General features: G+C 39.1%; 1 protein-coding gene across 1 annotated transcript in view; it reads left to right on the top strand.

Annotated features, from left to right (window-relative positions):
- cdk18 (cyclin dependent kinase 18) overlaps positions 1-22,223 on the top strand; it is a 43,187-nt gene that overhangs the window by 15,410 nt on the left and 5,554 nt on the right. Inside the window, exons 2-12 of the mRNA XM_032550471.1 lie at positions 4,073-4,208; positions 9,438-9,574; positions 11,478-11,609; positions 11,877-11,933; positions 12,940-13,054; positions 15,473-15,567; positions 15,646-15,708; positions 17,153-17,276; positions 17,676-17,796; positions 20,101-20,198; positions 21,185-21,290. Of these exons, the coding sequence (XP_032406362.1) occupies positions 4,091-4,208; positions 9,438-9,574; positions 11,478-11,609; positions 11,877-11,933; positions 12,940-13,054; positions 15,473-15,567; positions 15,646-15,708; positions 17,153-17,276; positions 17,676-17,796; positions 20,101-20,198; positions 21,185-21,290 (1,166 nt within the window). The 5' untranslated portion in view covers positions 4,073-4,090. The remainder of the gene's footprint in view (positions 1-4,072; positions 4,209-9,437; positions 9,575-11,477; positions 11,610-11,876; positions 11,934-12,939; positions 13,055-15,472; positions 15,568-15,645; positions 15,709-17,152; positions 17,277-17,675; positions 17,797-20,100; positions 20,199-21,184; positions 21,291-22,223) is intronic.

Here is a 22,223-nt window from a genome sequence, read left to right as displayed (position 1 = left end):
AATTAATCCCACACACTAGCTGCTTTAGTTCAGATCAAATACCTTTTGGCCAGTTTTCACATTAATCTTTAGAGTACATTTCCAACGAGGAGCTCTATTGATTAGCTCCTGTGAATTAAACGCAGGGGCTGACCTTCTTTTTGCTCAGGCGGTTAATACCCCTCCTAGGGATTCATTAAAACCTGAATGAGTGGACGGGGGCGTTTGACAAACAGAGATCAAAGAGGATCTTTAAAACAAAAGGGGAGTGGGAGCCATAGCAACCACGAGCACAATTAAAATAAAGTTGTGTGTGTGTGTGTATGTGTGTGTTCATGTATATATGCTTTGATAAAAAGCGTCGCCGTCGAAATTACAAAAATGAACCTCGTCTGGTTGAAGAGCGCCTCAGAAATCAAAACCAGATTTTGGAGCGTCTGAAACAATCCAGATCCTTCCGCCGTATCACACACAGAGGCCGCTTGTTGTCTGGAAGATGAATGGAGCACCGGACCGGCGTCTCCGCCTCAACTCATTCACATAAACACTGTCAGCTGCAACAAGAAACCTTCTTGGTTATGACCGTAGCAATGAAGATGCACTGGTAGATAACAGATAAACTGCAGATAAGTAAGTTAAGAGATAATCCTGAGAGACTAAAGTTTGTATGTCTGACTACGTAAAGTTTGTTGATGAAATCTGTTTTGGATTGGGGGAGGGGGTTTGCTTTCTTGAGTCATTTATTTTTTCGTAGCTCTTTACTATTATTAATAATATTAACATGAATGCGTGGTTCAGTTTGAGTAGGTATCATGAGCTGAGAAGCTTGTTATGATCTCCTCCTTCTTTGGTTGCACTTAAAACTGTGGCTGTGTTTGTTGCAGCTTTTATGTATTCTTAGACTACACAGAAAGGAGGATCTGCTCCAACAATGATTGATGTTTAATTTCCACCCCATCCAACGATGTATGATACGAGTATTAGGGGGGAAATCAGCATATATTTCCATGTAATTTACACCCCAAACTAAACACGTTAGCTTATATCTGTGCTGTGAAAGCAGCAGATAATTTTGACGCAAGGAAAGAAAACGAGAAAACTACCTGCTGTTGTAGCTGGACGTTCCAAAACTAGGGCTGGGCGTATCGATCTACATATCGATACTATCGATACCGAGGTGAGCATTGATCAATGCTGATGTGACGAGATTAATACTTTTGTTTAGAGTTGGTCCTCCATGTGTCCAGCAAGTTACACAAATTCCCTCACAGAGTTCATGCCTGCGCATATGCAGGAATTAAAATGCCAAATATCAAGAGCTTACATCTTCAGTTTGAAAGGAGGATTTCATAACTTTGTAATGTTTGCACTCAGAATGTCTGCTTTCTTTCAAATACAATCTGTTTAATCCACCCAGAAGTGCAGGTTAATTTTTATCTATTCAGGCGAAAAAATATTTCTGGAATTTAAAAATATATGCTTAAGTAAAGAAATATAGCTCAAACCTAAATATAAATAAAGCTGAATATTAGCTAATGAAAGAAAAATAGTAATATTTAGAAGGTAATTAAGTAATTAGGTTATTTCTATACTGTTACATTGTTTTCTATTGTAGTTAGTTCATGAAAAATACTTGTATTTGCCCCAAATCTGTGTCTTGTGTTTTATTATTATCTTAATCAAATACTGTAAGTCAAATCACCAAATGAGTCGATGACGATCAATTTATATTTATGTATTGGCAATACCAGCCCTATATTTACTTGGTACCAGATCAATACCAACATTTCCAGTATCACACACCTTTAATAAATAGTGGGCAGAGTTACACTAAAATAATTAATAAGTCTTCTTCCTATACTTACACTTTTAAGTGCACAAAAATGATCTATAACAACCACAAACATAATGCTGGTTTAGTCAGTGGCATCCATATCTGAGTGTACAGTAATCTTCTTTTGCATTAATCCGATTTCTATCTGATACTATTTTTGTCTTATAGAATTTCCAAACTTAGAATTAGCTGTGTGTTGTTTGGTTTGTCTCCATATTGTTGATAACATTGACAAAAGTTACCACATCAAATATTAAATTCTTAATTGAGAAATATTCACGTCATGAAGTCAAAGCATTTAATGGATACCCAGTCCCCAACTGTGGTGTATTTTCATAACTAATGCCAGAATACATAATACCACTCACAAACTCTTACACAATAACTATTTAAAATAACCACTAGAAGTTATGCCTTAAACTCAGACTGCTCCCTTGAGTACGTTTCTGACGGCAAATTGTGACCATCGTAGATAGAAGAAATTTTGAGATTGATCTCAGCAATTTTCTGGAAATAAAAAAGGAAATGTATGAGATTCAAGAATAAAAATGTTGACTTTTAGACATTTTCTGAGTTTGAAAATGTTTGCGCTCTGAATGGCTTGGCCTCTGCGTTTCTCCAGGAGCTTCTTCACAACCATTCCATCTGTAGGAAACTTCGGTCAAATATCACACTGCTCCTATTTGTTCCCAGAAACCAGACTGAGAAGCAGAGGAGGCCGGCCATTTGCTGTCCCTGCTCCTGATTGGTGGAATAACTTGTGTTTTACACAATTAATTTTACAGATAAGTTTTTATCTATGGTTTTAAGAATACAGTACAGGCATTGGTGCAGTTCATAGCTGTTTTTAAAGTGCTTTATAATTAAATTCACATTGACGAGTTGTAAATTTTAGACATTTGAAACTCTAAAATTTACATGTTTTTTCTAGAAAATTTCTGAAGTGAACCTCAAAATTAATGAGTTTTTTTCTAGAAAACGTTTGACTAGAAAACTTCAGAGATTTTTGACAAAAATGTACATCTTTTTTTTTTCTACTCAGAATGACCCTGACAGGCCGTTGTACATTTCTCTGTCCATTTTAAGGCATTTTAAAGAATATAGATTGTGAAAAAAAACACAATCTACTTTCACCAGTAAGCCAGACATATTGTAAAGAAAAAGGAAGTGATTTGTTTTTCTTCCCCAAGTAAATGAGTTCCGAGATAATGAGGGAACGGTTATTATCATGTGCTCAGTTATTCTTTGCTAATGCATTTAAAATGACATGGAATGGATTTCAGTTAATGCAAACAGAGCCAGTAACACTCCATGATGTAACGTGAGAAGCCTTCACAACCTGAGATGAATGCATACATGTCTGCAACCCAGACATGATGAGACTGGATTACGGTTGGAGTGACAGCAGGACGTCCATGTTTGTTTTGGTCTGTGCCCATCATTTCTGTTCAATGTGACAAAATTCAGTATGAACGGAATGTCGTCCACACATAAAAAGAAAAACAAAATAAAATTTCAGCAAAAAAAAAAATTTGATTATCAAGACCTGATATGTGAACTTTAGCGGTAGCACTGGAGAAGCTAAAGCATTTCGGTATATATATGTAGTAACATTTTCGGGTGTCGCCTTCTGCATTTAGAGACATTCGTCCAACATGTGCAACAAAAACAAAGTGCTTTCAGTGTCAATAATATCCTGATGTCGCTAGTAACTGATTCAACCCCACACGACTCTGAGGGGTTCATTTTTGCGCTAAGGAGCAGACACACACTCTCACACACTAAATCACAATCCCAAGTTGATTTGATTTGATGAACCATGGACACCCCGCAACTCCGGTCCCCGTACCGGCAGACGGAGCGGAAAAGGCGAGGAGGATGAAAAGCGAGTTGTAAACATAACAGCAGAGCAACGACCAGCCAACCAGTCAGGCTGGCTGTGATTGTGGAGCAAACTGTGGGAGACAGGATATTGATTTGTAGCTTTCCTGCTGCTTTCCGCCTCATTAGCCAATGACACACACACAACTGTGTTTGATGAAGCGTCTCATGAAGATCTGTCGCAGCCGTCCGGACGAGGCGCTCTGCAGCGTGTGTCATGTAGACACACAAGCGAGCGAAGTGAGGATGTATCTCTTTAATCATGTGATTTGTAGACTTTTTCGAAATCTGTTTGTTGCAATGCTTTAAAGCATCCTGGTTTCCATTAGTAGTTTTGATCACTTTACTGAAGTTATCCTCATTCGTTCTGTCTTCCAGAGTCTGCTTTTCTACATCATGAACAAGATGAAGAACTTTAAGAGACGGTTCTCGTTGTCAGTCCCACGCACTGAGACCATCGAGGAGAATGAGTTCACTGAACAGATCAACCAGCTCAACATAAGGCACACCCAGGGTAAGAACTCCAACCCTAGCAAAGGTTTCTCGTCATCATTATGTGATAATCTCTTTATTTTGCTACTATCTTAAAGATGTTCCACAGAAGAGCTGGAAAATCGCCTTCGTTCTGCAAAGCTTTAAACAAAAAGTGTTTTATTTTATAACAAAAACTTTTTTTTTCTTTTATCTTACTGAAAAGTTACTTGTAAGTTAGTTTTTGTCTCATTTTCAGTGTACTAATTTATTTGCACTAGAAACTAGACCAAAAATTATGCGTAAGATTTAATGTTTTTGCTGTGGGTGTTTATAAGGTCGACTAAGTTCTTCACTATTAATCTCTCCAATTAGCTTTTAATTATTATTTTGAATGAGGTTGTTGAGTCAGATCATGTTTCATCTCATTAGAAGTTGAATAATTTCACAAATCCAAAGACTCTTCTATTTACCAGCACCATTTGCTGGGTCTGTGTCAATCAGCGACTTGTGACTATTAATAAGAGTGCAAACTGGATTACTTAACTGGGTGTTTAACTGCCAGTCATTTCCATTTTCTGGGTCAGAACCTCACAGAGGCAGTTGAGTTTCCACACTGTGACCAGTGCCACCAGTGCAGCACAGCAGATCCACAGGTTTTGATTGGAAATCAGACAAATCCTGGAGTAAGTAATAGATAATGCAAAAACAAATTATGTTAATAACTAGATGGTTTAGTCATTGCTGCTAGACAGTGTGACTGCAAAGACATAAAAGTATGAAATTACAACGCTGCATATGGTTGGCCTGTTCTTCATCTGGGGATGATTGTTATGCTACTGCTGCTGGTCCTCAGTGATTACAGGTATTAGGTTTTCTGACTCTTCCTTGCAATTACATTTGCAGTAACAAAATACTGAATTTGTAATATTACAATTTATCTCTTATTATAGAAACACAAAATAAAGAAAACACTTACAGGGCATCTTAGCCGTGTTCAGTAGAATCAAACGGGGAGAAGAAAATATAAAATTCTTGAATCAATACGGTTCTACTGCCACCTGCAGAAATACGCCGCTTGGTCAGAAACAACCAGTTGTAGTGCATACATGCTCAAGATTGGCAGTTTGCTGCGTTTGTGCTAGTGGAAATAACCTAGCGTCGGTGGCTATGCTCATTATCCTGCAAATTGAAAATTCTTGCCTGGTTCAGCTGAGGGGGAGGAGCTACATTAACCCAAGATTGATTGGTGAAAAACCTGCCTAGATTTTCTTTCTTCTTTTTTTTGTCGAGCATAAACCAAAACTTTGAAAGAAAATGCAGCTTGGAACCTAAAATACCTACTTACAATGCTAGCAAAGCAGCCAATCCAGAAGCGACATTGATTTTACTTGCTGTTTATTGGTTGGGCTCCAAAGAGTGGAATTAAGGAAGACTGTAGATTTTATCTTCTATGGTAGAGCTAAGACGGTTTCCAGTGTGCATTGTAATGCACATTAATGTATATTTGGCATTTGAAATATCAAAATAGGCAGATATAAGCATCTTTAGAAGGAGACTCATATATTTGCAGATTATAGGTGTGGCCCCTAACTTCTGCAAATACTGATGGCCTGTTGTACATGGATTAGCTTGTGTTCTTAAAGGGGCAATATTAAGTATTTCCCATGCACATAGTGCCATTTTGTAGCACAATCAAGTAACTATGTTACCATTAGTTGTTGTACAAATGCTGTACATGTCAAATATGACTTAGAAAAAACTTGACTTTGGAGTTTAATGCCTTGAAATTGGGCCTCTGTCTCTTTAAAAACTCCTGCTCTTTCTGAAACCCCGCCTTCAGGAAGTCGTCACAACATGGTTCACCCTTTAACAACCAGCACTGCACTGAGAAGTAGCTTTTATAATGAGCTCAGCTGATGGGGAATTACACCGGATGTTTGCTACTTGCACCTGGCTAGTCTGAAGGAGCTGAATTGGGGTGCTGCTTTGGGGGAAGGCTACCCGTCATGCAGGTGGAGCAACACACAGGTGGAAGCTCAAAAGCTTGGAAATTTCAGTTTTGAGGAGGAGCTGCGTCTTGAGTCCGGGGCTAGGTCCAACCAGGCATTTTGCACAGCTGAATGGGTTGCCATGGAGATTCAAGGATTTCTCAAACATGCATGCGGGAACCCAAGCAAGACTCCAGATATGTTTTTCAGGAGGATGTGATATTATAGCATGATGTAAAGCTCAAAAAAGTGAATTTTGAATAATTCTGTCCCTTTAAATGATCGTGTTGACTGTGATCAATAAAAACGGCTTCAAATATATCTGAAGTCTTCATAGGTATTTTTCCCTCAGTCTAATCTTGCTTTTCTCCTCTCAGTGTAAGAGCAATTTCAGCTGCACAGGCTCAGACATCATGCTGTGCACCATAATGGATTGTCCTTTTCATAACCAGGTGTCCAGCAGACATCCGTCCGTCTCTCCCGACTGGGCTCAGATTAGCCTCACCTTTAGCCGCACTAATTAGCATCCAAATGATCAAAGGAGTGCTGCAGCTGTGAAATTCAAATGACCAGAAAACAGTTTGTCATTTCATCCTCTCAGCCTATTTAGACTGATAATCAACACAACACACAGCCAGGCTGCACCTCTGAGCTTCTTCTGAAATGTCTTGTTAGATTCATTCAGACATTTGTCAGATATGAAAGCCTTCCTGGGATTCAGTTCATCTTCTTCTTCTTCACTTGTTTTCTTGTACTGGACCGTGTTAGGCTTTGTAATTACAAAGTGCGTGTGTGTGTGTGATCAGGGTTAAGCACATCACAGGTTGAGCAGGAGCGGTGTGTGTGTCTCAGTACCTCGACATTGGGAAGGTGGCTTTAGTGATACCTAATAAAGCGTCCTGCTCTTTGTTTGCCATTGTCCCTATGGAAACATGGATTGTGCGACGCACACCAAGGGGGCTCCGACATGTCCACCATGGTGCTGCTGTTAATGCTGCCATTGAAAAAAAAAAACTTCCCAGTGTGAAGCATTTAAAAGCCAGCCAGGTACCAAACACTGACTGCTCTCCAAGGCACAACATTGAACATGGAGGATCAAAGTCCTTTCTGTTCACCACAGTGGGGGGTCACAGCATTCACACAATGCAACTTAACAATACTGAGCTTCACTGGAATTTTCTTCATCGTGACCCGGCTGCCTCATGTCTAGTGTGTGAAATGGATAGTCACAGACTTTTCTTGAAAGCCGGTTTATTATCTGCTTTTGTACATCAAACACAGTTTAGCTAAAGGGTAAATAGCGATATCGATGCTCCATGTCAAACTGAAGAATTGCTCTGTTTAGTTGGAAAAGGCCCACAAAGTGACATAATGATGTTTTATTGGTATTTTATGGAACAGACTAACCAAAGTAGTGATTAGCAATGAAAAGGAAGGAAAATAGTACATTTTAAAAACATTTTGAAAAACTAATTTTGATAACTTTAAAGCTGCTTTTAATTTTTATTAAAAAAAATAAATATGTACATTACTTACATTTGTTTAAATTATTGATATGTTGTGACAGTATAAGACAAATGATCTGTGAAAAAAATTCAAGATTTTGATACTTTTATGCACTAAGCTTAAGCTAGCCTATATGCACTGTATATGTACAAACGGCTGTTATTGACGGCAATATTGGTTCAGGAGGGCAAAATACAAATGCATCCCAACATTTTGCAGATTTTCATGAGTAAAATATTTTGAACATCAAACCTTTTGCTTGCAATTTTAAATTGCACATTAATTTGCGTTGCCTTATCACAACAAATCCAAATAGAGTCTGCTGATTCTTCATGATTAAAGTCAGGAAGAAGAACAGAATTTCATAGAAAACCTGCTTTAAACACAAACACCTTATAAAAACTGACGACGGTGATGAAAAGTCTTTCCCTTCTTTTTGTTTTCTAGCATCATGTTTGCGAGCACAAATAGGTGTAAACACACAGAGCAATACTGAGGTTGGTGAATGTGATGAAAGTCCAGATCCAGAGCGATTAGGTTTTGATCTAATTATCATGTCAGGCTGGATCACAGAGTTTTTCATTACATGGCTGCCGGGGTCCGACGCAGCATCTGAAGCTGGGTTTAATGATTCACATGGACCAGAGGAGGCTAGCCTGCCCTTCAACTTCTGCAACGAGGGAAGTAAGAAACTAAATAAATAAGCAAAGGTTTTCTACATGATGAGGGATAAGAGTGTGTGGACTAATGAGGGTAGAAATAGCCATTAGCTTGCTTAGATTTTTTTTTTCAGGTCTAGTTCACACATAGCCAGGTCTTTTTCTTTTTATAAAGTAATCACGTCCACACCTGACTAGTTTAAGAAAACCAGTTACAAGTAAACAGAAAGCCGCTGAATTACATGACTTACTGAGCGTTGGTATAAGCATGCCAAACCCACAGGGGGCAGTGTAGTGAAAAGCTAATACCTGCTGTATGTCAGCTAAAATGAAACCTTCAAAACGACCACAACTTCCTGTCAGGAAATAAATATGGCGCCAGGAGGGTTTTTTTAAAATTATTTTTTAAATGTTTTATTTGCTGTAGTGGCCTTTATTTGATAGTGAATTGACAGGAAAGTGGGTAATGAGAGAAGGGGGAAGCCATGCAGCAAAGGCCACCAGGCCGGGAATCCAACGAACCTGCAGCAGCCGCGTCGAGGACTAAGGCCTCCATGTGTGGGTTGTGCTTAACCAGAGCACCGCTATGGTGCCAGGAGGTTCAGACAGAGAGGTTGAACTACTTTTAAATACCGCGTTAGAATGAAACACAAGACAATGCCTCATGTGGGACGGATAGTTGGTGTAAAACAGCTGACCTCTAAGCGCTCCTTCTCCTTTGCAACTTAACTTGTTGGAAAAGTAGAAGTAAAAAATGTCTGAACAAATGTAAAAATCAGCACTTCTCTGAAAGCAGCCATCTTTCCTCCACTGCACGGCCAAACAGAAACAATGGTCACAGATATGACGTCAGCGGCTCGTTGTTTGTTGCAGACCGTCAAGGTCTGGACCTCTAAATCTCCGGTTTCCGATGTCCACACGCAAAAGCAAAAAAAAAAAAGGAGACTTTGCAAATCTCCACTTTGCCCAGAGGTTTTACTATCAATTGTTTTAAGTAGTATTAAACAGTTTACATGTGAATGAAAGACCAAATCGTGTAAAAATGCATTCGGTTTCCCGGATATTCAGCTCGGTGTGAATGATCCTTCAGATGCTGATTCCGTCCTGTTCTTCCAGGGCTGACTCCGGACCGACTCGGTCCTCCATCTCACGACGCCAGCCCAGTGAGCCCTGAGGCCACCACACCAGGAGCTCACTCTCCGTCCCACCTGCACTACCACAGCCAGGCCCAGCACAGGCGCTTTTCCATGGAAGTGAGTAGCAGACGGGTTGATGCTGCAGAGCGAGGAGTTACGGTGAATCCTGCTCACCGTGGTGTGGAATGGACTCGCCTAACTGCTCCAGCTGCAAGTTGGGAAAAGCAGAGGGACTCTAAATGCTTTGGTTAGCAAAACCTGAGCAGAAGCCAGGAAGCGTCAGCCAAACATTTCTCTATAGAGTTGGTTTGGTTAAAGAAACCAACTGGTTATTCTTCACAGGCCGACCATCTTACCTGCTTCACTGAACCTCCTGACACCGACCATAGGATAGGTGCTTTGACCTTTAAAAATAAAATAAAAACCAAACATATTTGGGTCAGGAATGAAGTTACCATTGCTGGTATTCAATGGAGGTATCTTTTTATTCTGGGAGACATGATTTTATGTTTCATTACATAACTGCCTTAAACAGACACAAGGTCATTCAGAGTGTGAAAAGGTTGATGTCTTCCTCGCCTCTGACACACACTCTGACTCGCCTCCACAACTTTTTAGCCTTTCCGTGGCGTCACACTTTTCTTTCGCAGACTGTCTACAGCCCTACCTTCGCAGGTAAAAAGAAAAGTCCCGTTTGAAGGAGCATGAGTCAACCTGACTCTTTTTTTTTTTTTTCTCAGACAGACCAGTGAGAATACTGTACGCCAGTGAGAAGCGAATACTTAGAAAGATGTAATGAGGACAGAAATAACAGCCTGACAACAACTGAGCCGGTGTTCAGCTTCCGCAGACCTCTACAGCCACTTGCTACAAACGTGAGGAGTGGATTTTTCTAATGAGGGGTTTACAACAGGTCAGCAGCTAAAGCGGTGAAAAACAATTAGCTCCATTTTTGCAAGAATCTCAGAGACCTTTTGCTTTTCCTTTGATCTCAAGATCATTAATGAATTTGGCAACGCTGCTGTAGAACATTGCTAACATCTGTTTTGTTAGTTTCCTTACCGTTTTGAGGTATTTATTGTTCTTTCATTATGTTTAGAAAATAAGAATACAATTTTATGTTGATGAACACGAACAACTCCGGTAGAACCGTGCTGGCTCAGGGTCTGCTGGTAACAGCTGTTGCCTTTCCATTAGAAATGTGAGGAGATCTTTGTCGCTGATCTGCTCATGTTGACGAAACTCAATTTTGACATTTTTAGAAATTGTGAATAGTTTTTCCATGAAGCGAATTGACTTTCGTCGTTTCAGTATGGCTGCGCTGCCATTGATCATGACATTGCACTAATTGGATTTACGAGAATGAATTCACCTAATGGAGATGCGGCAATTTCAAAACAACTAACTTTTCTTTTTTTTTTTTTTTTTGAGAAGACGTTTTTGCTCTTGGGTGGGGTGACGTTTTTGTCTGTGTTGCAATTTTGCAAAACTGCAATGGAAACACTTTTTTGGCATCACACAAGTGTTCAAATGTCACTAATTGTGGCTTCCGGTGTAAACTACTCTGAGTGTCAGAGGGGAGGAGCCTAAATCTGATACAGTTGAAGCCAGATGTTTACATACACCGAATAAAAAGACACGCACACATTTGTTTTCTCTCACTGTTTGCAGTTAAATCAGACCAAACTTGTCCTGTTTTAGGTCAGGTAAAAATGACCAAAATTTGTTATTTTTGCTAAATGCCAGAAAATTTTGAAAGAATATATTTGAAAGATATTTCTGTAACTTTTTTTTATAGCGGCAGGAATAATTGCCTTTTGAGCTGTTGACTGTAAGGGTCAAACCTTCTAGGTTTCCTTCCTACAACTGTAATTGTCTCACATTTATCCTCCGTCACAATTCTGAATCCACCAACTTTTGAATATCTGCCTGACAATCAATTAAATAATTGACACAAACATAAAATGCCTGAACAAGACAAACAGAACCGTCTGATCCCTTTCTCTGTTGACCTCTTCAGGACGTCAGTAAGCGGATGTCTCTGCCCATGGACATCCGCCTGCCTCCGGAGTTTCTCAAAAAACTGCAGCAGGAAAGCGAAAACTCCCCCCTCTGCAGGCCACTCAGCCGCACGTCCCGACGCGCCTCACTGGTCAGTAACCGTCGGCTTATTTTCCACACCGTGTTGTGTTGTCTCGTCCTGTGTGTCGCTCCACCTGCATGGCAGGTAGTGACTCAGACTGAAGGAATCATTGTTCTTTTGTTCTCCACCCTGTTGCCAATTAAGTGTTTTTTTGTTGGACAGAGTAAACAAGTCATTTGTTGAGTGTAAGATTAGTAAAACCTTTATTTCCTGATCCGGAGGACAGAATCAAGTGTTGTGAAAATAATCTGCCTAATGGTTTTCTCTGCCTTTTAGTCTGATATAGGATTTGGGAAACTGGAAACGTATGTGAAGCTTGGCAAACTGGGTGAGGTACGTCGCAGCTGGTTGTCCATATGATTCAAAGGTTCTGTTGAGTTCAGTGCAACATTTACGGTTTTGTTTGTGAGCAACTAAAAGTTGACTCCCTGTTGCAACGGTGGGTCGCTGCGATAAAATCATCTGAGATTGTTTTTCACACTTAATGTGATATTTATCCTGTACTATTCAGCTAAAAACAAATCTGCTTTGAAGAAGTCACATTTATTTGATGCCTCTGCTCCAGTACAGCAGACTTAAACACACCAGCAGCTTCACAAACTTGGTCAAACATGTAAAAACAACTTTACTGTGTTCAGTCTGTGCAATCAGTAGCATAGCAGCCAATGGCAAATAAATAATAAAGGAACTGCAACTGACTGAAACAATAGGTTGACTACCTTGGTTAAACATGTAAAAAATAAACTGCAGCATTACCTTGTTTTAAATGGTTCAAAACATAGAATTAAACTGAATAGATCTGGAACATTGTTGAAAACAACTAGATCACACATCAAGGCAATTCAACTTTATTTATATAGCACCTTTCAGCACAAAAAAGTTAAAAACAACATACAACAAGAAGATAATAATAATAAAATTAAATTAAAAATCAAGTAGATTAAAAATAAACAAAAAATGAACATCAGGCAAATGCGACCCATATCTGACTTTTTCATGGTAGTCTGAACCCCGTTCTGACCTTTTCTCAGATCTACATGTCACTTCCATATGTTGAACTGATTCAGATACACAAAATGCAATAGATTATTTTTGTATGTTTTTTATGAACAGCAGAAACGTTCTCACTCAAACTCAACTTTAAACACTTTGACGACACGATTGCTGTCATTCTAAGGTGTTCTCATTCAGTCAGAAATAGTCGTCACTAACTCCCTAAAAAAAAAAAAAAAAAGGTGATTCTGAGCGAAACAGAACTACAAAGACTCATGTTTCTACAACGGCTCTTTTTCTCTTACATGATATCGCCTGATATGCCTTCCTGTGCTTCTGTTCCCAGGGGACATACGCCACCGTTTTTAAAGGAAGGAGCAAACTAACGGAGAACCTAGTGGCCCTGAAGGAGATCCGTCTGGAGCACGACGAGGGAGCTCCTTGCACTGCTATCAGAGAAGGTAAAGGGATCATTAACCCTGTCAGAGTCTCACTTGGGATTTTCTGAGATTTTTTGCTCAAACAAATTCGCCAGAGAAAAATCTCCCTGGTGAGGAGGCGGCACTTTTTTTGATAAACCTGAATTTTCGGATGAGGCTTTGTGGAGGGGGGGGGTCTAGGCCTCCACAAATCTTATTTTGTTTAAATTCTCAGCAAAATGAGGTTAAAATCTTTTGTTAAAATAAAATACTTTGGGATTAAATCCTTTCGGTTCACAGACAAATAAAAAAAATTAACCATGTGGATCATAAGAAGGCACTGTAGAGATCAGGCTCTGCTGCAGGAGTGCAGCTTATATTTTTGGGCAGCTTAGCCTCTCTATTATAAAGTTATTCCGACTTTGAACACATTGCCTTACACTGTTAGTGTCAACATTGTTGAATGATCACAGCTTTATTGCGAGAACACGATTTTGTTTCCTCATTCCTCTTCTTCCCTCCAAATGTTAGAGAACACACATCAGTGTCGGTGAAGTCCCTCAAAACAATTTTTTGTTTTCCTGGTTTGACTGATTCACCTCTGAGTGAATCTATATAAATTATAAAGTGGAATTATTTTGACAGAATCCTCGGTTTCATTCCTAAAATTAGTACAGGTAACATAAGTTCTAGGGTCAGAGTTCTGGGTCTCACGGTTGGCGTAACAAAATCACTCCAAAGAGAAGAAAGTCTAGAACCCTGTATGCAGTGTGGTCTGATATTAAAGCACTGATTATGTAGAAGCTCGCTTTGTGCTAAGAGGCATAGAAACCACAACACCGGTGTCGTTTTTGTGGATTTTCCACATTTATCTTCCTTTGTCTTTGTTTCTATGACGCTCAATGAGAGTAATTTTGGTAGAATATTTAGAATATTTAATGTGGAGCTGCTTGAGCCACACTGGATCTTCTTCTTATGAATTTCGATGGTTTTATGGTTATCATTATCGCCACCTGGTGGTGCAGCATAGGCATTAAATGTTTTTCTTGAAATCAAAATATTGTCACCTTCCTAAACTAATAACCAAAATGATTTTGGCATTACAAACAAAATCATTTATGCCAAATCATTGCAGTAAATAATTTTGGGCTAAATAAATAAATAAAAATGTTGGCAAAAATTAACTCAGGCCATTATTTTAGGAAGGTGGCAATATAAAAGTACAGTGAGTGACAGTGTATTTTTTTCAGTTTTTTAACTTTCAGTTGAAAGAAATGTTGATGTCAGACAAAAATAACCCAAGACAATACACATATCTATTTTCAAATAATTTTATGTACTTTTGGGGAAACTATCCAATCCAACCTGACTATATGAAAAGTTTTTCCCCCATCCATTTCAAATTATGAAATTGCTATATTTGTGGTTTAGTTTCACCACCCACACCAATAGGAGTAGTATTTCTATACTGCAGCAAAATGAAATGACTTCAATAAAACCTGACAGCCAACATTAAGTGGGGTCTATGATATTGGATCAAAAATGATCCAATGCATAAAATGGAAGCTTTCCAGCGAGATGGGGTGGCATGACCTTAAACGGGCAATTTATACTCAAAAACCTTCTAATGTGGATGGATTAGAACAATACTGTCTAGAAGCCTGGGCCAAAGCGCCAGAATTCCTCCACAGGGATGAAAAAAAACCCTCTCTTACAATTCTCACAACGTTTGAGATGGGAGCTGCAACCGATCACTTTTCAGATCGAGACAGGTTGCCTTTCTCTCAGTAAGTGGAAATCATCCCCTAAAGCCTTTGGAAATAAAAATAAATTTGATCATTTGAACATGTAAGTATGACAAACCCCCCCGCCCCCCCAAAAAACATCTTCTCTGGGGAAAATGCTCTTTCATGGTTCTGTAGACACAAATAATTTTCAAAGACAAAAGGGAAAATTATCTGTTTAAAATATGTGTGGAATTATAGTAGAGAAAAGGCTCAAAACAACTATTTTTTTTCTGACTCAGTTAAATACTGCAACAGAGTATTAGGGCCACACTAATAAAAGAAAAGTAAAATAATAAAGTCATTTTATGAGAATAGTGTAAATAATATGAGAATAAAGTCATAATATAAAAATAAAGTTGACTTTATTCTCTTAATTTTATATTTTTTATTGTTTTCTTAGCATGGCCCTAATATTCCATCATAAAATACACATACTTTTTTCTACGTTCACATGTAGAAAGTGTAATCATTTAATCATTAATCATATTAAATAATCTTTTTTTTTTTTTTTGGCCATTAAAAAGTGTACTGTGATGTAACATCACAGTTTTTATAGGTCAAATTTATCTTAACCCCTAATTGAGAATTATTTTGTGATGTAATAATACACAAATTCACAACAAGCTTTCTGTTGTCCTCATGTACACCTGTTTGTTTTTTTGGGGGGGTTCAGTGTCTCTGCTGAAGAACCTCAAACACGCCAACATCGTCACGCTGCATGACATCATCCACACAGACCGCTGCCTCACCCTGGTGTTCGAGTATCTGGTGAGTATCAGCACAGCTCCTAAAGGTCACTCACCCCAAAGGAAGATCAATGCAACAGCGAGTTATTCTGTTTTGCAGGACAGTGACCTTAAACATTACTTGGACAACTGTGGAAATCTCATGAGCATGCACAACGTCAAGGTGAGAGCTAACTGTACATTACTGGTAGGAGGATTTAAGAAGCTAAATGTATGTCTTGAATCTATTAAAAGAAAAGAAAAAAAAAAGTTTTTGTTGCAAACTCTCATTCAGGAATTAATCTGTGTTTATATTGGTGAGCTTGTATTTTAGATGAGTGTCACAATTGGAGTTGTCTTTACTTGTTAAGAATTTGTGTTACTGTAGTGCAAAGTGACAGGCAGGCAGATTCACACCTAGGAGAATATCAAGTAAGAAGATAGTGAGGGGCAAGTTTACAGCGAAGAAAAAAAAATACACAGCACAATTATTGGAATTAGAATACTCAGATTGAAAGAAACGTGCAATTGAGTAAAGTCATTAAAAAAAAAAATCTGCATAAAAATACAACAGAGCTTTCACAAGAAACGAATTAGCGAATATCAGCAGGATGTAAACATTTACTGAGTTTGTTGAGAGCAGTGCCGATTCTAGCCTACCAGCTGCTGGGGGAAGGATCTGAGCTAACACTATTTTATGCACCCAGGATGTTTTTGAACTCTTAAACTTGGTGAACAGAACAAACTGTGTTCTTGTTCTTTCCCCCTAAAATAAACATACGAATTTCTTAGATTTTAATTGAGGATGTGTATCCTTTTATGTGTTATACTTAAAGTCATTTTTCAGGCTGCGTTTATACGATATGCTACCTGACAGTCTGACATTTATTCTTTCTTTTGCCTCTTTAATTATCATGCCTTCGTTTGGTCATTAAGCCCTGCTGGATCCTAAACTTATTTCCATTCTTCTGACACCGGACGCTAATTATGAAAAATAAAGTCAAAATGCCTTCAGGCTTGCATATATTTACTTTTTCTGTTGGATTTTTAAACTATTTTACATATTACATAGTAGACCGATCTTCTGAAGACACAGTTTCACTAACAAAACAAACAAAGATAAAGATTTGCTTTGAGAGATAAACTATTTTAGTAACTCGGTGTACAAACTGAAACACGATGTATTGATTAATTGCACAAAGACTGCTGTTTTTAAGCCTTTTGTTTTGATTCATAATGATGGTTTTCCACTTACAGCTAATACAAACGCAACATTTGAGTTTATAATATCACATCAGATCAATAAGAACAAAAAAAAGTAGAATACTGAAATGTGGGCTTATTAAAAAAGCTTAATATCTGCTTAAAGATTCCTATTTTAATTGGACAGAACACATATTCATCAAGACACATATTCTATTTTATTGAATGTGACTGGATACTTTTCCTTCCACTTAAAACACTGCTGTGTTTTGCATTACTACATACAATAAATTACTTTATAATACATTGTTGTAAAGTTATGTTGAATATGTGAGGCAGGTCAGTAAATACGGCCACTGTGTTGGAACGGCTGCATTTCCCTTTGAACCTGTGCAGCGTCTTTTCTTCACGCCTCCCTCCTGCAGATCTTCATGTTCCAGCTGCTGCGCGGTCTCTCCTACTGCCACAAAAGAAAAATCCTCCACAGAGACCTGAAGCCTCAGAACCTTCTCATCAACGACAAGGGCGAGCTGAAGCTGGCCGATTTTGGTAGGAAGCACGGCGACGTTCAACAAACCGAACGGGTCACTCTCTGCAATGACAGAGCAATCCTGGTTGCAGTAAATACTTTGAGTTGTGTTCTGTTTTATCGCCACGCGGTGGTCTTGAATGCTGATTATTCTCGGCCTGTCTTCATGTTTCCTAGCAACCATTACCCCTCTTTCTTGATTTTTTTCCAGTTTTGTGTTGGAAGTGGGTCGATAAGCCCACCAGTGTCCCTGACTATTTTTAATAGCTCCAGCTAAGCACGCAGGCAATAACATGACATGTTGAGCTGCCGTCGGCTCTTTCATTGGCTAAAAAAGTTCATGGGAAGCAGAGCGAAGCCACCTGTCCTGCTGAGCAAAGATGTGAGCTGTAGCTAAAATGGCGTCCTGTGCTGTCCAGGTCTGGCTCGGGCCAAATCCGTCCCCACAAAGACCTACTCCAACGAAGTGGTGACTCTTTGGTATCGGCCCCCCGATGTGCTCCTGGGCTCTACGGAATACTCCATGCACATCGACATGTGGTGAGAAACAGTCATTCACCTTTCAGTGCACCCACCCACATCCCACAGGGATGGGAGTTCTAACGGATTTTTTATTTACACGTACGAAGAATTTTATAAATTGATAAACAATTCTTTACATTTTGTTCTCTGACATTAATCAAATATCAAAACATATCAAATATCTGATTTGCTCTTAGTTACACTTCTTGATCAAAGCCACCATAAAGGGACAGCATTATGTAAAATTGACTTTTTTTTTTTTAGCTTCACGTCATGTTATGTTTTTCCTTTATCAAAATTATACCTGCAGTTTTTCGTTGATTCTTTCATGAATGTTTGAGAAATCCTTTAATTTCCATGGCAACCATTCAGCTGTGGAAAACAACTGGGTGGACCTAGCACCGCCTTCAACACGAAGCTCCTCCTCTGAGCTGCAGCTTCCAATCTTCCGAGCGTCCACCTCACAGATCAGCGCTCCCCCACTCAGTTCCTTCAGACTAGCCAGCAGCCATTAGCATCTACTGATCTCATTATAGAAGCTACTTCTCAGTGAAACACTGGTTGTTAAATGTGTTTCATTTAACAGTCTCTCCTGCTGCTTACTATGTTAAATGTTAAACAACATTTAACAATGCTAAATGTTTCTGAAGGTGGAGCTTCAGAAAGAGCAGGAGTTTCTTAAAGAGACAGAGGCCCAATTTCAAAGAGTTAAAATACAAAGTCAAATTTCCTTAAAGTCATATTTGTTATATACAACATTTTTATAGCAACTGAAGGTGACATAGATACTTGATTGTACTATAAGATGATTGATATGGAACATACATAGTGCTGCCCCCTTAGCACCAGTCTGTGCAACAGTTTCTCTTTGTAGAAAATGTATAGAAGGGATTTATCCACAGCCTTTTGTGGGTTGTCTTTATGGAAATGGTTATCTATATGTAATTGTGAAGTGGAGAGACAAACTTTAATTCAAAATGTTTTTAGGTACAAATTTAACGTGTGGTCTGAATTTGCAATCGGCAAGCTGATGGAACAACTTTTTGTATCAGTGACAGCGGCAGGTGTTCAGGGTTGTCTATCAACGTTGTACATCTAGAGACATTTTTACCTGTCATTGAAGTTAGCAAACAGACGCGGATCGTCTATAAACAACACACAGTTGCTTGCAGGTTTTCTTACATGATTGTCCTGCATTTAGTTTCATCCCTTTTCCCATCAACTTCCTATTTCTGTGGAGGAAAGCCATGATGGTACACCATAATGCTTTCCATTTTCAGATGATGGATTGAGCAGAGCCGTGTGGGTTGTTCAGACGTTGCTGTATGACCCAACTGTGCGTTAAACCTTTCCACAACTTTCTCCCCTTCCTGTCTGTCAGGTCAGGGGTGGACAGGTCTTAATGGCGCTGTCTGTACTCTAACAAACCTTGGAAATGCTCACAAAACGGCTGCATTCATGGTGAGATGAAGTCATGTGTTGGTAGACTACATTTATAAATTAGGTGAAGGCCATTGCCTTCACTGGATTATCAGAGGAAAGAAGGTGCACAACAAGACAAACATTTCAGATTCTTTAAGGCCATCTGAATTTTTTCTTCCACTTTACAATTATGTGTGTTTTTGTGTTGTTCTATTGAGCAAAGTGTCAGAAAAATGTGTCAAAGTTTGTCAATGTAATGTGAAAATGTTGGGAGAATGAATCGTTTTGTAAAACATTGTAAGTCATCTTTGGTCAAGATTGGCTGACGGACAAATTCCATTGGTCGGCTAATTCTCAGTTTATTTCCTCATACTGAACAGTTGTCATTTAAACTGACTGGACAGATAAAGTGTGCCTCGGTCCACGCAGCACTTTAAGATAGTTTTTAATGCTACATGAATACACGCCCTCCCCCATCACCACTGAGCTTTTTTAATCAACGTCAGGATCTTCCAAGATTCCTGGGAATCATTCCTCTCTTTTTAAATATCACAGGTTGCTTGTAGACACATGACTCACAATCTAATATGAAGATGCATAATTCATGGGCAATCACTTTCCTTATATACTTTTTGCACAATAACTGTTTGCTTATGACACCCCCACAGCTTTGTGAAATGACAGATTATGAAAAACGGAGCTCCAGCAATGCAACGGTCTTTTATGAGCTTACATATCCCCCCACAGATCAACAGGGGGTCTCACCACGCCACCCACAGTGCCCACTCACTCATTTTAAAGTCTTGAATTCACATCAAGACCTAATATATTGGGATTGCTTTTTTCCTCTCTGTCCGACTTGTATTTTCATCCCCTTCCTCCTCCTCTACCTCTCCGTAGGGGGGTGGGTTGTATACTGTATGAGATGGCAACGGGTCGCCCGATGTTTCCTGGTGCCACGGTGAAGGAGGAGCTACACTTGATTTTTAGACTCATGGGTAAGATGACTAGAAATGACAGTACAGTAAAAACCTGAATGAAATGTGCAGATGAGAAGAGAGCTTATCCTTATTAATACAGAAAGTATTTGCTCAGCCCTGTACCAACTGGTTCATTGGCCACAGAACTATCACATCCAGCACCTACGCATGCAGCCTTCTTTTATGAACGTATGTGAAAAAGCGGGCTGCTCTCAGCAATCTAAACCTACAATGAAAGGAAACCACCAGTGGTGTGCCACTTCTGCTAACCATACATTAGCAAATTTTTCATTTAGCACTTTAGCGGTTTTGCAAACTTCGAAAACAATTAGAGCTCTTAGCTTCCTCTGAATTCATTTTTTGGTATGTATTCTAATGGTGCGTTCACACCAAAGCTTTACGTGCGTCAAAAACTACTGCATCCAGCGCTTCATGTTCGATGCGTGTGCACGTTGAATGCAGACTCTTGACATTTTGCTCCACACCTAGCGTTTTACGCGTCTGGTTTACATTCAAAGTCTATGTGGATGCGTGTTGAGGGCGCGTCAGCTCTAGCCGTTGTTTTTCGTTGGACGCTCTTGATGCTTCAAACGCTCAAAACTCTCCAAACGTTTCAAGTCTCGCCGCGCTAGACGCTCGTAATGAGCCGCAATGACCTGCGATGCACCTCAACATAGACTTTAAATGTAAATGAGACGCGCCTGACGCTCAAAACGCTCTCGGTGTGAACGTACCATAAATCTACTTGATTGTCTCATAAACTTTGAGTTGAATAAAGTTCAACATCTGCGTCAAAGTTTTGGCTATTGACTGTTGAGTATTCTTTAAGTAGTTAGACGTTTATATTCATGCTCTTATTTTGAAGTGGGTGACGACTACTCATGTAGCAGTTAGTCTGCACCGTTAAGATGGACATTTCCTCACTTGGTTTTCTGGTGATTACATAATAATAATAACTAAATGTAATAAGAAACGAGACGATGAATTATTTCTTTGCAATGCAGGTACTCCAACCGAAGAGACTTGGCCTGGTATTAGCAGTAATGAGGAGTTCAGGTCTTACCTCTTTCCTCAGTACAGATCTCAAGCTCTCATCAACCACGTACCTCGGTAAACCCTCTATGTTAACTAGCAATGAGCTCCATGCATGGCCAGACTCTGAGACATTTAAAGCATTACTAGCTATAAATGGAAAGCTAGTAATAAATACCTAAATACATTATTTAGGTATTTATTTAAATACATAAATAATAATGTATTTATTATTACATTAATAAATACCACATTTATTAATGTAGTATTATGCCAATCATGTATCATCCAGTTTATTGTGTTTCAAACTTTGTTGATGTTTCACTTTGAGATGTTTTGGACACATAATCCTATCAAGTATAAGACTTCAGGTAATGGAAATTGAAACATATTATCAAAGGGGCAGTATTATGTAAAATCGACTTTTTTGAAAATTACATCATGTTATAATGTTGTTCTCTCACCAAAAACATCCCTGGAGTGTTGTCTTGATTCTTTCATGTATAGTTGAGAAATCCTTTAATCTCCCATAGCAACCATTCAGCTGCGCAAAATGCTCGCCTTTGAGACGCAGCTTCTCCTCTGAACTGCAGTTTCCGAGCTTCCACCTCACAGAGCAGCCCTCCTCCGAAACTCTTCCACTTAGCTGCTTCAGACTAGCCAGTAGAAATTAGCAAACACCTGGTGGAACTGTGCATCAGCTGAACTCATTGAGGCGACTGTGGCTCTTTGGTAGAGTAGTCATCTTACGAAGATTGTAGGTTCGATTCCAGCTTCCTCCTGCCACATGTCAATGTGCCTCTGGGCAAGGCATTTAACCAAATTGCCTACCGATCTGTGTATCGGTGTATAAACGTCTTGTGAGTGTGACTAGTGTAAAGCGCTTTGACTGGTCAAAAGTGCTATATAAGTTCAGTCCATTTACCATTATAGGAGCTGCTTCTCAGTGAAACACTGGTAAAAAAAAAAGGGTTATTAGATGTTAGGCAGAGTTTCAGAAAGAGCAGGAGT

This window comes from Xiphophorus hellerii, chromosome 20, assembly GCF_003331165.1.
Source record: "Xiphophorus hellerii strain 12219 chromosome 20, Xiphophorus_hellerii-4.1, whole genome shotgun sequence".
Classification (NCBI taxonomy): Eukaryota; Metazoa; Chordata; class Actinopteri; order Cyprinodontiformes; family Poeciliidae; genus Xiphophorus; species Xiphophorus hellerii.
The sequence above is the reverse complement of the archived record's forward strand: the minus strand, read 5'-3'. Positions and strand labels throughout refer to the sequence as shown.